Here is a 15,672-nt window from a genome sequence, read left to right as displayed (position 1 = left end):
GTTCAGAACATGAGCACAGGCACACAGAGATGGACTGTGGAAAGCCAAAAAAAAAAACAAAAAAAAGGACAGCCTCAAATATAATGTTACAGTGTATTACTTTTGAGAACGAGTACATATAGCACACTCAAAATACATTCTGGTACCACAGTACCAAATTTTCTCCTTTGAAAAAACAATTCCATGTCACCTCGTTTTAGATTGCAGCAGTCACACAGATTCAAGAAACTATGCGCACATAAAAAATTTCAAGAGAAAAAGGGTAATGTGCTGAGGGAAACAGGCATTACTAATTAGCATTAGCTTAACTAACATATGGGCTCTAGTTTTTTTTTTTTTTTTTTTTTTTCTCTTCCAGTTCTAAACAATATTAATTTCACATTTAATCTGAGGACTATTCCAACTCTAGAGAAGAAGGCCATGAACATACTAAGGAGAGCATAAGCATACACATTTTTCTGAGGTATGTCCCAGCAAAAGGGGTTGGACCCAATGATCTTTTGAGGTCCCTTCCAACCCCTACAATTCTGTGATTCTGTGAAAAGACTTCCTAGACACTCCTTGTGCAGATATAAACACCTTTACTGTAACACAGATTATCAAAATGTACTCAAAATTACAGACAGAATCTTTAGGTATACTTCAGGGAATGTATCAGCCCACCAAACTGGCTTTTCTGTTGTATACAAATACACTTAAAACACAAGAATTTCCAAATTTCTAGTCTCAGCACCTAATGTCCTCCCAGGTTCAGGATAATAGAGGTCACAATGCTTTATAATCAGAAAGATGCTTGAGTTTCTAGGTAACATATTATGTATTTCAACAGAATAGACCAACACCTAAGGGAGACCTGTTTCAACAAAAATACGAGTGTGACAGAGGACACAGCCACCTCCCAGCTGCTGTAGAATCCCACCTGCCAGGGTGCATCTGCACCTGAGCATCTGCATTTCCCCAGGAGGAGTCCATGAAAAAGAGTTGGATCAAAGGGGAGGAGGAGGAGGAAGAGGAACAATGTCCAACTCTTCTGACAAACTTCAGACTTGTCAAATTAATTCAACAGTCCACGTCTAGAGAAATCACATCAGACAAGTTTTCAACATCCAAGAAACTTAGCAATGTAGAAAAGTAGTGATTACATAAATACACTTCATTTGTCTGATGACTAAAGGTAGCTGGCATCGCTACACCCTCCTCAAGCAACAGCTTCTGCTTCAGGAGGACATTTGTGGAGCAATGTGGAAGGAAAATAAGGAAGTCCATTGCAAAAAGAATTCAAGCTTTGAAGGGGGAACTGATGGCTGCTGGTAACAACAAGCACTCAGGTAGCCCCATCAGGAGTTATATAAGCAGATTATGCTGGTGAAGTTGGCTGTTATGACCTGAATCGGGTCTTCTGGAGAAACATTTTCATTGTGGTGGATTCCAACTACACAACCACTTCCTACTTTAATTTAGCCAATTCTCATTCTGCGTATGGGATGAATACCTCAGGAAATAATAAGTTTATGAAGAAAGCATTAGGTCTATGAAGTTTACAACAGAAAGCAAAATTGTCAAAAAGAACTTCCTTATGATAACACAAAAAGATTTTCCCCGTTTACAAAGCGTGAAGTCACAAGAAGGGTTCTAAAGGCAGACATTATCTGTACTGTGAATAAGTTTTTAATAACTAGGACAAGCTTTTTTTCCATTAACTGGGACAAAAATAAGGATAAACATTCAACTGTGAACCTTGCAACTGCCTTTGTCATAATTTTAGTTATAATTTCGCCTTTTTTTTCCTCCTGATCTAGGGTGTCCAGTTCTGCCTATATGGTCTATTTTGTGTTCCAGTATCTCTGTATAAGTTTTGAGCAAAGCTGTGGCCTAAAGCTCCTTGACAGACTTCTGGGAAAGAGAATTGCTGAATAAATTCTCTCCAGTAACAGCTGTTTTATCAGACTAATTTATTTCCTTCAAATTGCAAAGTGAAATACATGCACGCACTTATAAGATCATACTTCCTAATTACATTTAAAAATATGACTTCATCTGAGGTATCTTGTAACAAACCTATCTCATATCAGACATTTTTCCTGCTTTCCTGTCAGTCAGCACAAGCTAAACAAGGCTAACGCCAAGGTGTCACATGACACCACAATTTTCCTAGCAACTCTTTCCAATGCCTGACTACTCTTTCTGAGAAGAAATTTCTCCTAATTTCTAACCTAAACCTCCCCTGGTCATTCCCTCTCGTCCTATTACTAGTTACCTGTGAGAAGAGGCCGACCCCCACCCCTTCCGGGCCGACACCGCTTCCTTTCAGGCAGTCGCAGAGAGCAATGAGGTCTCCCCTGAGCCTCCCCTTCCCCAGCCCAAACCCCCCCAGCTCCCTCAGCCGCCCCTCACAGGCCTTGTGCTCCAGGCCCCTCACCAGCTTCGGAGCCCTGCTCTGGACACGCTCCAGGGCCTCGATGTCCTTCTGATAGCGAGGGGCCCAAAGCTGAACACAGTACTTGAGGTGTGGCCTCACCAGAGCTGAGTTCAGGGGACGATCACCTCCCTGCTCCTGCTGGCTACGCTATTCCTGATACAAGCCAGGATGCCGTTGGCCTTTTTGGCCATCTGGGCACAGTCCCACCTAATCACCCATTAGCACCCCCAGAGCCTTTTTTCTCTGCCCAGCTTTTGAGCCACTCTCCCCCGAGCCCGTAGTACTGCATGGCCTCCTCACACCTCCTCTTCATACCACCATCCTGCTATACGTACACCTGCACTTTGGCACTGCACTTGAGGCTGTCTCAGCCCCTAACCACCCAAACTTTCTTCTCAACTTTCCACACCTTCCCTGCTCTTTTCCACATCAGTGTTCAAGCTGTGGCCTACCTTACCTCAGGGATTACCCTCTTTGCTTTAGCCCAGCCAAACATTTAAGAGGAGGAGAAAGAGAAGGTGGCTGACAGACAGCGACTTACTTTAGCATATCTTACCTTTGGGGGTGAATCTTACTTTAGACTAGTCAGGTATAAGAAGCTGTTCCTCAGAGAAGACCAGCATGATACAGGGAAAAGAGCACTTCAACCAAAGTTTGAGGTCTCGTTGTGTCCCAGAAGTTTCCCTGACAACACCCTAAGTATTTGCAAAGTAAAGAATTTACTCTTCTCACCTCATTAATTTTTAAATAGGCCTGGGAATTGCTAAGCCATGTGCACTTACTGCTCTTAATAAGAAGAAATAGGCATTACGAATTAATTTTTTATTTTTTTTTTTAAATATTAGAACTAAAGCTGCTTACACATTCTCAAATTAGAAATCAAGCTTCAAAAAGATTAAAGCACTCCAGGACATGTGGCTGGTGCAATCATAACTCCTATCTATTTTTCCATTAGCCTGTAATCTCTTACAGACATTTCACCCTTGCTATTAAATAAAGATACACACTTGAGAAAATAAGCAAGTATCTTTAGTTCTGCTGAACTTGAACTTAACAGTCCCATCTGATAAACACAGGAGCTATAAAGCAACTTTTTATCCATGGAAAGGACAGCTTTATCTAAATAGAAGCAGGGCTCCCGCGCTTTTGTCTTTGAAGTTGGCATAGCTTGCTGCAACAAATCTAATACAGAAGGAACTGCAGCCTGAAAGTCAGTATGATTAAAATCTGGGGTTCAGGCAAAATATTCTTTTCATAGTTCCCAAATCCTTCATAAGGAAACATTCTTCATGGACAATGTCACTGCATGTTTCTGGAATGTAAGATTTTGCTTCTGAAATCAGTGTATGCATGTACGGCTAGGAATAAGTAGTAAATAATGTTTTCAACCAGCTTAGAAGAAAAGTTTTAAAAGTTATCTGAAGAATTGATGGAACAAAACCAGACAAAAGCAGATTCACACAGCAACCACAAACAGATGCAACTCTGAATCAAAGATCACATCAGTCTGTAGCAAAGATGTTGCTTTTGTGCTTGGTTTTAAGCCTTCTTCCATTACTGATACTTAGGTGATGTTAAAGTGATTTCCATGTAAACATAATATTCAAGGTCATGGTCCTAAAGAAGCTTTGGAGCAAATATATTCGTATAGAGTAACACTATTTTAGATAAATTAAAACATAGCAGTCAGATGAAAACAGGTAGAAAGAAGAGGGAGAATAAGCAAGAATTGGACACTTCAGGATATATCCATAGCCACCTTGCCAGGCAGGCAGGCAAAGTTATCACTCCAGTTTGAAATCAAAAGCAGTTTTCATGACAGAAAAAGACAGTTTTCAGGAAACATCTCAAAACAAGATCAAGGACGAACACTATGGATTTTAGTCACATAATTTAAAAGGTTTTATAAAACCAATCATGACTAGCATGTTTCTACTTAGCATTTTCCATGCAAATGTTTTTCTTTACATCCTTTGTAATTGAGTAGATGAAGGCAGTACTTAATCCTCTAGGATCTCTGTCCTTTGCGTGTTTATTTTTGGTGGATTTTTTTGTTTGTTTGTTTTCAAACAGACGGGGTCCCATTGCTTCCTTGAATTCTGATGGCCCGATAGCAAAAGCTATTTTACTCCTGTACCCAGTGAGAAAGAATAATGCATAGAGCCACTGTTACTGGCAGAAAGAGGCCTATACAGTCAGGGAAGTATTATAACAACAACAGCAATAATAAAAACCAAAAAGGTTTGATTTTTCACTCCCTCAGCCCCACAACCAATGCCATTTTTATGATCATCATTAGCAAGGAGTAACACAGATTTTGATTTTCAGTCAGGACTACTTATAAAAGGAGGAGCAGCCAAACTTGCAGACATTAGGAACTTTCTCTAAAATTTTGCAGACACTGTAGTGTCACTGTTTTCTACACAACCTCACTTGCAAATTCCTTGTTATGCCTTGAATTCAGTTTTCCCTTGCCGTCATACTCAGCTCTTCAGATTTCCAAGTCAAGATACCAACATCCTACCCTTGTCCATGCTCCCCATCTCCCTCTACTTCCCAAGCACTAAGCCTGCCCCATTCCTGGGTCTGGAAGCTGCATGTGTCCTCCCCTTCCTGCAGCGCTCACCAGTCCACACCGCACATCTGTGTCCCACTGCACTCCCAGCACCCATGCCAGTATCACAAAGAGCTGGAGCCCAAAATTACCAAGGTACGTGCTTCCAGCAGTGCTGCTCTGTGGCCAGTTCAATCTGCAGTGTTCTGCATTGCAAAGGGCATTTTTAGGAAGCCATGACCCACCTTGCAGCCCGGCCATACATTACACCTCACATCTCCTCTCCCCCTTTGCTTGAGGTGATGCTGCAGAAAGGAGAGGAGAAGAGAGGCCAAAGAAGATGAAGGAGAGTGCAAACAGCCGTGGCTGACCATTCTTACTCGTAAGCTTACTCCAAATGTCTCCGTACACAGTTGCAGGCCGTCTACAAAAATACCATATAAGTGGGTTCTGCTTGCCTAAGTAGCCTAATTGCCTGATTATTATGGAAACCTCTCTCTGTCTCCCTGGAATAACGTGATTGAGTGACTCAGCTGAGTCAGCAGAGCAAAAAGACAAGTTATTCCCTGCATGCAGCTAGGCAGATGTGCAGCAAGGCCTCATTTATTATTGCCTCTGATATGATAAAACAGGTAAACTCTTCTCACCACTGCAGGAAACCCCTTTAAATTACAGAGTTGAGCTGTAATCTGCTTGTGCCTGAGAACACCGACAAGAAGCTTCAATATGAAATGAAACTAGAAGCAGCAAGAACAATCTTGCCTGCCTTCCCCGCTTTCCATCAGTGCATCCAGTTCGCTCGATAAATACTGCCTCTTTGGCAAGAAATTGTAATACTCTGAGGACAAAATAAAGAAAATTGCAGAATCTAAAGAATACCAACTGCCAGATACAACCTTGCCCTCTTCTAAAACAAAAGCAACAGGAATTTAATATAACACCCTAATGCAAACTGTAAGTGGGAGAGAAATTCCTTCTTTACAACGTGACCACATACGTCACTTGGGGTCAAGGACCTTCAATTTAGAAAATGCATCTTTTTTGGGATTAAGCTGTAGTTGCTTTTTAACCAAGACTTTCTGAATGAGTATTAACAAAGGCAGCACAGCTCTGGGACATTTAGAGAAAAAGAGAAGGAGAGACCTGGGAAATAGAGGGAAAAAAAAAATCAAATCTTAGGCCTTTTTGCGAAAAACACAGGCTGCTATTTATAAAATATGGATTATTTAACCAAGTATGAAGTAAAGCCGATACCCAGGAAACTGCACCAAGTATTTATACTGGTTGCCAAACGGACTTCCACTGGAATTCTTCCTCTCCAAGGAAACCAGGGTGAATGTTAAACTATGTAAAAAGAAAAAGAAGTTACATCTATGTCTTCAGACAGACAGCTTGCAATTCAGGACAACTACAGCCTGAAATCATTTTCTCCTTGGGAACTCGCAAGCTGACTCCTTACACATTTCTCAGGGGAAAATTCTAAAGTATCCTTCAGAAAATGTCAGCTTACCTCATATTGTTAGAAACCTGATAAATAATTAGCAGTGAAGTTATTAAAACAATGATTTGTGTAACTGCTTCCTAATATTCTTCAAGCATGGGACGTGTATTAAAAAAAAAAGAAAAGAGGAAAACAGAGTTTACTATTCCTACTCTTCAGTGAGACAAAACAAAGAATTCCTCCTTGCTGAAAACTAGTCATACTCCAAGGCTTTGCCCCAGCTGTACTTGTAGAAAGAAACATTTGCACAAGGTTAAACTTTCAAGAAGGGAGCCATGCAGTCGATACAGCATCACCCATCAATAATCAGTGAAGAAAACTGGCTGGCAGACAAAGCACAGGTAAAAATCACAGTGCCACTTTGGGAAGTGCCAGCTACAGCTGAGTGCTGAGCATAGATGGGCAGAGGTAACATTGGCCAGAGAGACTTTGGAGATTCTGCTCTCACTCCATTCCTCTTTTTTGATATTCCAGTAATTTATCTTGGCAAGGACTGACCACGGACTACATTGCCATTAATATTTAATTACTAGTTATCATATGCAAAATCTGATTTTAAAACAATGATTTGAAAAACATAACACAACAATGATGTTAAATATAAAGAACTTGCCCATAGGATGCAAAGGGAGAGATCAGGCTACTTAACATTATTTCTTTTTTACAGGTATAATTGCTAAAGAAAAGTTTGTTAATCAATCATGGAATCCCAATTATGAGAGGTCAAAAAGGTCAAATGCACCCAGCTTTCAACTTCAAAGTGTGTGTAATGATGAAGGATTGTGAGGAAGAAGGGGATGGGCAACCAGTGAACCCAGAACCTGAGGCTAAGGCTGCAGAGTGTGCTCTGCCTGCCCTTACCGCCCCATTTATATTCACAGCAGACAAACACATCCCAATGGACTCAAAACCCAAAGTCTGTACAAAATACAGACTGTTTGCAATAATTGAATGTGATCTAAATAAGCATCTAAGAAGCTATTAAAGTCATCTAAATAATATTTAGATTATCATAAACACACTGATTCTGCCTCAGCTACAAACACAGCACATTTGCTACAATCAGCTTACATTCAATTAAAACGATTGCTATTTATAACTTGAATAAACAACTAAAACATTCATTAGAGACTCAAAAATTAACATTTACCATCACTTATTTCGTAAGTCAATATATATCTTATTTATTTACTTTGCTAATTGGTGTAATGCCTTATCTGCTATTGGAAAAAGCCCTAAAGCATAATAAAATACATTCATGTTTCTAAAACCAAACAGAGAAAAAAAAAAAGTGCTACAAGGCTTCCTTCAGTTAAGCTAATCTGCAAAACCAAAGCACTGGAAGCAGAAGACTCCTTACACTGACACAGCCTGCCCGGCTTATGCATTCTGAATTTTTTTTGAAAAGCTACTAAATACATGGAGAAGGTGTTGATGGTTCTAACAATACCAAAAAATAGTTGCCAGAATGTGATGAGTTAATGATGGCGCTCCTAATTAAATAATTCTTGAAGTAGTGTGACATAAAAGTGTATTTTAGCAAAAGCATGTTGGAAAATAAACCCAGTTTCTCACTCAAGCTAGTAGATACAGTCAGAGGTAGATACAGTCAGAAAAACAGAAGCATCAAAGGCACACTTAAATTTATAATTTATATGTATATATACAATTTATATCATTAGAAGCTAACTTGTATCTTGATTGGTTAACATTTTGTACAACCTGAAATAAATGTGAAGAACAACATGCTGTTGTCTTGATCTACAAAAAAAGGAAAAAAAGTTTCTTCTCGAAACAGAACACAAAATCAACCTGGAAATGGCAGAAGAGTCTTCAGGCAGAATATATCTAATGGCTATTACGAACAGCACAGACCTGGCACTTGAACATTTCCTAGCCTGCACAAAGAAGCTAAGAGATGGTGTGCACTACTCACTGTGCTCCTCTTAGGGGAATAGAGGGACTGTACACACCAATTCTTCAAGGACTTTGCATAAACCTAGCCAATACATTTTATATGGACAATTATATCTTAGGTGCATATGGGTGGAAATTATAAGCAACTGAGATTTGGCAAATTTAGTCAATAGCAAATAGGCTTGAATCCCCATCTGTAAGAAATCTGTCATGCAAACTGTCCTTGATTACATGCATAGAAAAATTACCCTCAGGAAACTCTTCTCAAACTGCTTTTGGTAAGAAAGCAGCTTTCCTGTTTGTAGTGTTTCATCAAGATATTAAGCCACCTTTCCATGAAGGTTTTTCTCCTACTGCTTCATCAAAAAAGGAAAATCTGAACTGAGGGCAATCAGCCCAAGAATCAATAATCTTGTGGTGGCTTTTCTCCATCTGAATGCCTCAATTCCCCAACATTTTACCAGGAACTCCCACCCTTGAATAGAGGATGGGTGGTAGAAGAAAAAACTAAGGCCTAGTTGTACCAGCCTGGGGATGTCTGGAGTCCATCTGTCACACCGAGCAGGCGTATGCAGAGATAAAGGAACTGCACCACTTGCTCCTCTATATGCACACAGGTAGCTGGAGAGGGTGTGCACATCTACCATGGCTGTAAGAAGGGAGATAGAGGAATCACAGAAAATCATTATGTGATAAATAGTATTAGTGTCTGACTCCTCGACTTTCAAGAAGACTACTCTGCGTGCTTCTAGGGCATGAAGGTAAATTTCATGCACCAAGATAAATTAGAAAAAAATTCAGTGTACTGGTCAAGAAAAAGTCAGAAACTAATTTGAGTGACCTACTATTAAAATTCAGTGGTGAATGCAAAGGGTTTTTTAATTCTTATTTTGGACTTTCTCTCTCTTTTAAAATACACATGCTAATTCATTTATGATGCACATTCGTTCTCTCTGGAACTATTTCCTCCTTGAGATTTTATCTTAGCAGAAATATGCTTACTGGCTGAAAGAGTAAAAGATTAAGCAACACACAAGGCTGGGAGGGAGGAGAGTACCCGAGCCTATTTACGAAGTTGCAAATAGATGTCACTAAAATGAAAACTAAGCAATGCTAATAATAAAAAGTCAAAACAGTTTGTTCTACTGGCTGCTGATTTAGGATGAAAAGTGCTCACCCAGGGGCAAATACTTCTGTTATTATTAACCAAAGCACTGTAACATGCAGATATACACAAATATTTGAGTAGCCAATAAAAAGCACTTAAGGGACAAACTGAAACAGCTTAGAAAGAACATACAAATACGGGAGTAGGAGACAGACGGTGTTTAGAATTAAATACACTGAACACTTCAGGTTTAAGAAGTCATAAATTACCTTGAGAAGCAAACCCACAACTCTGTTTTCAAAGGAATTGTTTCCTACTCTTCCCAGCCCTAAATACAGATGTGATCCACAAGATAAAACCAGAGATACAAGTGTAGCATGTAGTGCTTATCCCACAGGAACCAGGTAAATAGGTAGGGAAACAAAAAAGTATGTTTTCAAGAGCTAGACTGACCAGCAAGGACACAACGGAGTATTAGAAAAACTGCAGCATGTACTGCAGACTGAACTCAGTTCCCACTGCTTTCAAGTGGAAAAAAGTTTTCCAATGGCAGAAAACACTAGCAGAGAACACGACTGAAGAAACAGATAATTCTGGGATTAAGGCTAAAAAACAAAGACAAAAAACAAAACAAACAAAAAAAAACCAACACCTTTGTGCATAAACAGTATTTCAACAACAATTTCAAAATTTTCTTCGCTATGTTGCTCAAATCCATGAGCAGGGGGAGATGTCCACGCCCATGGCAGGGGGTTGGAACTGGATCATCTGTAAGGTCCCTTCCAACCCAAACCATTCTGTGATTCTCTGATGAAGTGTCATCTTGCAAAGCCAAATAGCTGAAGGTGCAGAAGTGGTTACAAGTGACAGGTGCCTCATTAGTGGCTCACCCTGCATGGGATTTCAGAAGCCTGGACTGCGGCCCCCAACAACCATAGCATACGTGTCTCAAAATCTGACACACAAGTACAGCACACGAGAGCAAACACATTTGTACACTAGAACTTCACATACAAATCTGCTTCCTTGCTAGTCTCCATGAGATGACTTTTCGCTTTCCTACAGAAAAAAAAACACAACTGAGTGTATTCACGATTTTCTGTATAAATCACAGGGTCCTCCACCATAATAAGAGCTAAAAAAACCCACACAACTACAGTAGATCCAACACCCTCGAGCTTCAAAAGAAGTTAAACCATCAGTTATGTGGCAGTGAATCAAAAGTGTTTTACTGTTAAGCAGAAAGAAATAGAAAATAAAGAGAAGGCAATAGAAGTTGTGGTATTTATTTTTTTTTCCATAAAATAGAAAAAAACATTAGCTTAATTTCTCGGAAACCATGGGATGGATGAGCCTAGTTACTGGCATTATAAACAAACATACTTTTTGGTATGAAAATAAAACTACCACCGAAAAAAAAGACCCAACACATTTCTCAGGAAATGGAAGAAACTTTGCTTGACCCAAAACAATAGATTTTTTTTTCTCTGCTACAATTACAAATCTTTGTTCTATTTACTAATTCAGCACATCATTGTTGCTCTTTCCCTTATCCCTCCTTGCTGCTTCCAAGCCTCTTTACTCTTGCCTGGACACAGAAAAACATGAGCTTCAGGACTGAGGAAACTTGGCTGTTTACTCTTGTCATACATTAAGAAAAGCTAGCACATACATGAAAACATTTTCACTGTCAAGCATTGGAGTAGGCTGCAAAAAGAGACTGCATAATTACTTTCCTTGGAAGTTTTCATGATCTGACAGGACAAAGCCCTTGGCAAGCTCATCTGAATTCAGGGTTTTGTCTGTTTTCTGAAAGAATTTGTACCAGATGACCTCCTATCAGAATTATTCTATGAATTTGCAGTCCTTGGCTCCTTCAGAAAGCCTCTCTATGCATCTGTAGACCAGCACAGCAGTCGTATTTGCTGTGTGACATTCCTGTATGACAACCACAAGTCTTCTTGTGTCATTTCATTTTTCTCCCCAGTTGCCTTTGTACTCCTACCTATTATTTCTTAAATCCTATAAACTCTTTAGTTTCCTTTTGTTCGGCTTTTGCAGGTCTAGCTCTTGGAGTCCTGGATTTGTGCCCAAGGCTTACAGAAAATACGGTAACATTAAAAAAATTATATATATATATAAAAAAAAGATGATGACTGAATATCATACTCAGGTTTAAGGACTATTTAAGTATTCAGATACACTGAAGTGACAATTCAGAGCTTAGTTTCTTAGTAGTTGAGAAAAACAGATCAAAAGACTAAAATCTAATGCAGACGGCCAAATAGATAGGACATACCTACATGTATATTCTTCCCCTACTATTGTAATGTAGTAATGAATGAATTTTGATTGTAGGAGAATATGGAAGAAAGACATACTGCTTAATTTTATTTATATAAAGACTAACTAGATTTATACTGCTGAGAGGATGGAACAGAATCACTTCAAAACACCAGCACCCTTCAGACGGTATAGCTGACAAAAAACAATCATCAGATTTTAATAGGAAGACAAAGGGATATTTTTCCTGAACTGAGTAGCTATGCAGATATATTCTTATTTATCAGCTTTTCTTTGCTAAGGCAAATGCAGGTATAACTTACGTACTGCCTCTCACAACTGCTTGAGCCGTACCCTTTAACCTGGCATGCCAAGATGGAAAAATGCAGCCAGAGCTGCCCGCATCACTTTCCTGTTACCCTGTTCTTTCAATCAATCACAGAACCAGTAAGGTTGGAAAAGGCTTCCAAGATCATCTGGTCCAACTGTCCCCCTGCCACAAATATCCCTCACTAAACCATGTCCCTAAGCACCACATCCACCCTGTCCTTAAACACCTCCAGGGACGGTGACTCCACTGCTTCCCTGGGCAACCTGCTCCAATGCCGGGCAACCTGCTCCAATGCCTGACTGCTCCTTCTGAGAAGTTTTCCCTAAAAATTCCAGTTCTCACTGGAAAACTGTTCTTTTATTGTTTCTCTCCCGAGACAAAGCCTGTTTGTAGTTCTGCAGGTATGACCTGGATAGTGGTCTGTTGTAGTAACGAAGAACACCACAGAGCTGGAAGAGCAGGAGCGGAGAGAGGCAGAGATCCAGCACAAAAAGAAATAATTTTATTGGCATGTACATCAAAGAAACTTAAGTTCAAAGCAGTGAAGTTTGACAAAAAAACAATAAAAAATCCCACATGACCAAAAAAAACTTTCTACTTCCTGCTCAGGAAAAAAAATGCAGGGAATAAAGAATTACACTTCAGAGCAGTTAAACCTCATTCACTGCACTTGATTCCTCCTCAGAATTAATACCATGGCATGGGCTCTAACACCGTGCAGTAGTTAAGAAGCAAGTCTGTGTGATGAATGTGTCAAAACTCCTGTGCTTGGTAGTGACAACAGAACTACCAGGGACTGAGGTTTGGTGGGTATTTTCTTACTGTACTAAGCAGAACAAAACAACAACAAAAAAAGAAAAGCCTCTTCCCTCTGCCCCACCTCATTAAACTGTGATGGGGTGGCACGGACTATCAAAAGAGCTGGAAAATTTGTACATAACTAAGAAGGCCCTAGAGCAACTAACTTGAACTTGGCTGAAAGTAACCACTTCGCACTGCAAGCAAGGCAAAAAGCCAGCTATAGCACGGCTCTAAGTAAAATTGTGGCATTGATTAAAAAAAGAACAAAAAACAAACAAAAATTCACCAAAAAAAATCTCCCTCAAAACACATGCACACAATATTGGCATTTATGTGACTCCTCCAACTTGCACGCAGTTGGAGTACCCTAACTGAGTGGCAGTAGCAATTCTCCTCTACAGCAGTTTGAAATCTGCCCACCCACTGCAATTCTCACGTGAATCCTATAGATGCAAGAAAGAGACTAAGAACATTGTTTCAGATTTTCAAACAAGATGACCAATAAACTCATCAGCGGGTATTTCAACAACCAAGATTGCAGCTACATAACTAAAACGATCCATTTATCTTTCTACCTCCTCTCACCTACTTAGGCAGGGACATACCGCACCATTTTAAACTTTAATAATTTAAAATATCAACATAAGCTAGGTACAATTATTATCACTCATGACTACTTTGATGATAGGATTTAGAGTTCGCTGAGGCCTTGAGGATTTAGAGTTCTCTGAGTTACAGCAGAGAAACAAATGTACACAATAAATAAAGCTTTGCATTAAAACAATGCAAGAATGGACAACAGTGCGTGCCTGTGTGTCACTTGTCTTCCCCCTCCATGTGCCAGGGCACTTACCAGGTCACTTCTAGGTGCTTCCTGATAATCTGCTGAAAAGCAGGACATCGAACTTCTCGTGCCGTTGCTGTCACCCGCTTGTCGAGGAGGCTGTGCATATTGCCTGTACGTAGCACTCTTTGGGGTCCAGCGAAACAGGTTGATTGACTCACGAACACAACGCTCAATGTCAATCTCTGTCAAGGATTTAAAGAAAAAAAACAACAAATGCAAGTGTGAGAAGTCAGTAAAGCCGATTAGCTATGACATTTCTAAATAAATACACACATATCCATCTATACACCTCTGTCTTTCTCCCTTAAAAAGTAGCTTTCAAAAATCCTTGGCCATTCAAAAAGCACTTAGCAACTTCAATAAAAAAACTAGCAAAGGCGTTTTAAGCGTTAGCTTTATCCCCAGGTATGCGTGAAAACACAGCGAACTTTTATTGAAGAGAAATACAACAGAACTTCAATCAATGCAATGACAGGAATATAAGCAAAGCCTCATCACTCTAAAGCATCTTCATAAAATGCCTTTGCAAATCAGATTGTTGACACAAATATAAACGTATGCAGTACATCAAAAGTATATTTCATGCAGTGTATGCAAATTGGGGTTTTTGGATCACCTCATCATCCTATTTATCAGTTATGTACCTGCTACAAGCCAAATGATTTTGCTGAAGGCATTCGGTGCTGTCAAACCTTGCATGGCCTGCTGTTTTGACAAAGCTATACGCTGCCTTTTTGTGGAAAACAGGGAATCTCAATGTCACTTGGTGTTTGATGGCATGCTGGTGCACAAAATGGATTTCTCTTAGAGCTGAGGAGTCCAAAAACCCAACCACAACTTACAGGGGAATACTCTGGTCAAAGAAACAAAGTGCCAAATGTGACAAAATATTACTCAAATTAGGAGGAAGGTAGACACCTGTTAAAGGTGAAGCATCCTAAAATAAGCTATGGTCAAAGAAAAGTGACCAAAGCATAATGAAAAACATACATAAAAGAAAAAAAAAAAAAACAAACAAACTACTATAAACATCATTTTTGCAACAGTGAGCATCCTTCATGTATCTGTCTTCTAACAAGGTGTAACATAAAAACCATTTCCTTTTTTATCACTGCAAAACGACTGGTTACTTTTACATCTCCTGCCTGCAGTTTGGCAAAGAGAAAAATTATCCCAACTTGCATTTTATGATGAACCCAGCGTAGTGCAGACAAACAACAAGCATATTTGCACTTCTCACGTCTGCCCCAAGCATCTTGGACAACTTACTGCATGACTCACAATTTAGATGATTGGGCCATGAATTTCTTTGGAAAAAATAGAGACAATGCAGTCAAACTTTATCTGTACAACTCGAACAGACCTGATACATTGCCATGACCTGATTTGATGCATTGCCATCAATGAAGAAGTCACACCAGAAACTTCAGTCATTAGCAGGGTGAGCAAAAGAGAATGAAATCGAAGCCTGGGGCAGAATATTCTAGTTGCATGAGGTTATTTGCTTTGTTTAAAACCGAATGCGTGATGCCATCTATTAATTTCCCATTCAAACATTCAAAAGGCTGTCCATATTCAGGCAGGATACAGTCTTCAGTGTTTTAATTCCACTGAAGACAACATGCTTATGCGTAAGATTAAATCACAATTTTCTTTAACCATATCAGGTTCCCGAGCTACTAAGATAATACTTGCAGAAATAAATGGACAATGTGTGTGCTTCCACAGTAATTAACAACTTTTCATTCTGTCATGAAAACATACTAAATTTTTCATTTTGAAAATGCTATAACTCCCATATTTAGTATCATTCCCAAGGAAAATCCAGGCCAACTGGCAAATTTCACACAACTTCAAATTTCAGGAAAGACGGCAGATCCCTTTTCACTGATTATTATTTCTGAAGTCCAG

The 15,672-nt window shown here is 39.5% G+C and overlaps 1 protein-coding gene across 4 annotated transcripts in view; it reads right to left on the bottom strand.

Annotated features, from left to right (window-relative positions):
• The window catches only part of TBCK (TBC1 domain containing kinase), a 103,705-nt gene that overhangs the window by 18,112 nt on the left and 69,921 nt on the right, over positions 1-15,672 (bottom strand). For all 4 annotated transcript variants that reach the window (XM_032186573.1, XM_032186572.1, XM_032186575.1 and 1 more), the window contains exon 24: positions 13,768-13,943. In XM_032186573.1, the coding sequence (XP_032042464.1) occupies positions 13,768-13,943 (176 nt within the window). The remainder of the gene's footprint in view (positions 1-13,767; positions 13,944-15,672) is intronic.

This window comes from Aythya fuligula, chromosome 4, assembly GCF_009819795.1.
Source record: "Aythya fuligula isolate bAytFul2 chromosome 4, bAytFul2.pri, whole genome shotgun sequence".
Taxonomy (NCBI): Eukaryota; Metazoa; Chordata; class Aves; order Anseriformes; family Anatidae; genus Aythya; species Aythya fuligula.
Note: the sequence above shows the minus strand (reverse complement) of the source record. Positions and strands in the feature narration are given on the sequence as shown.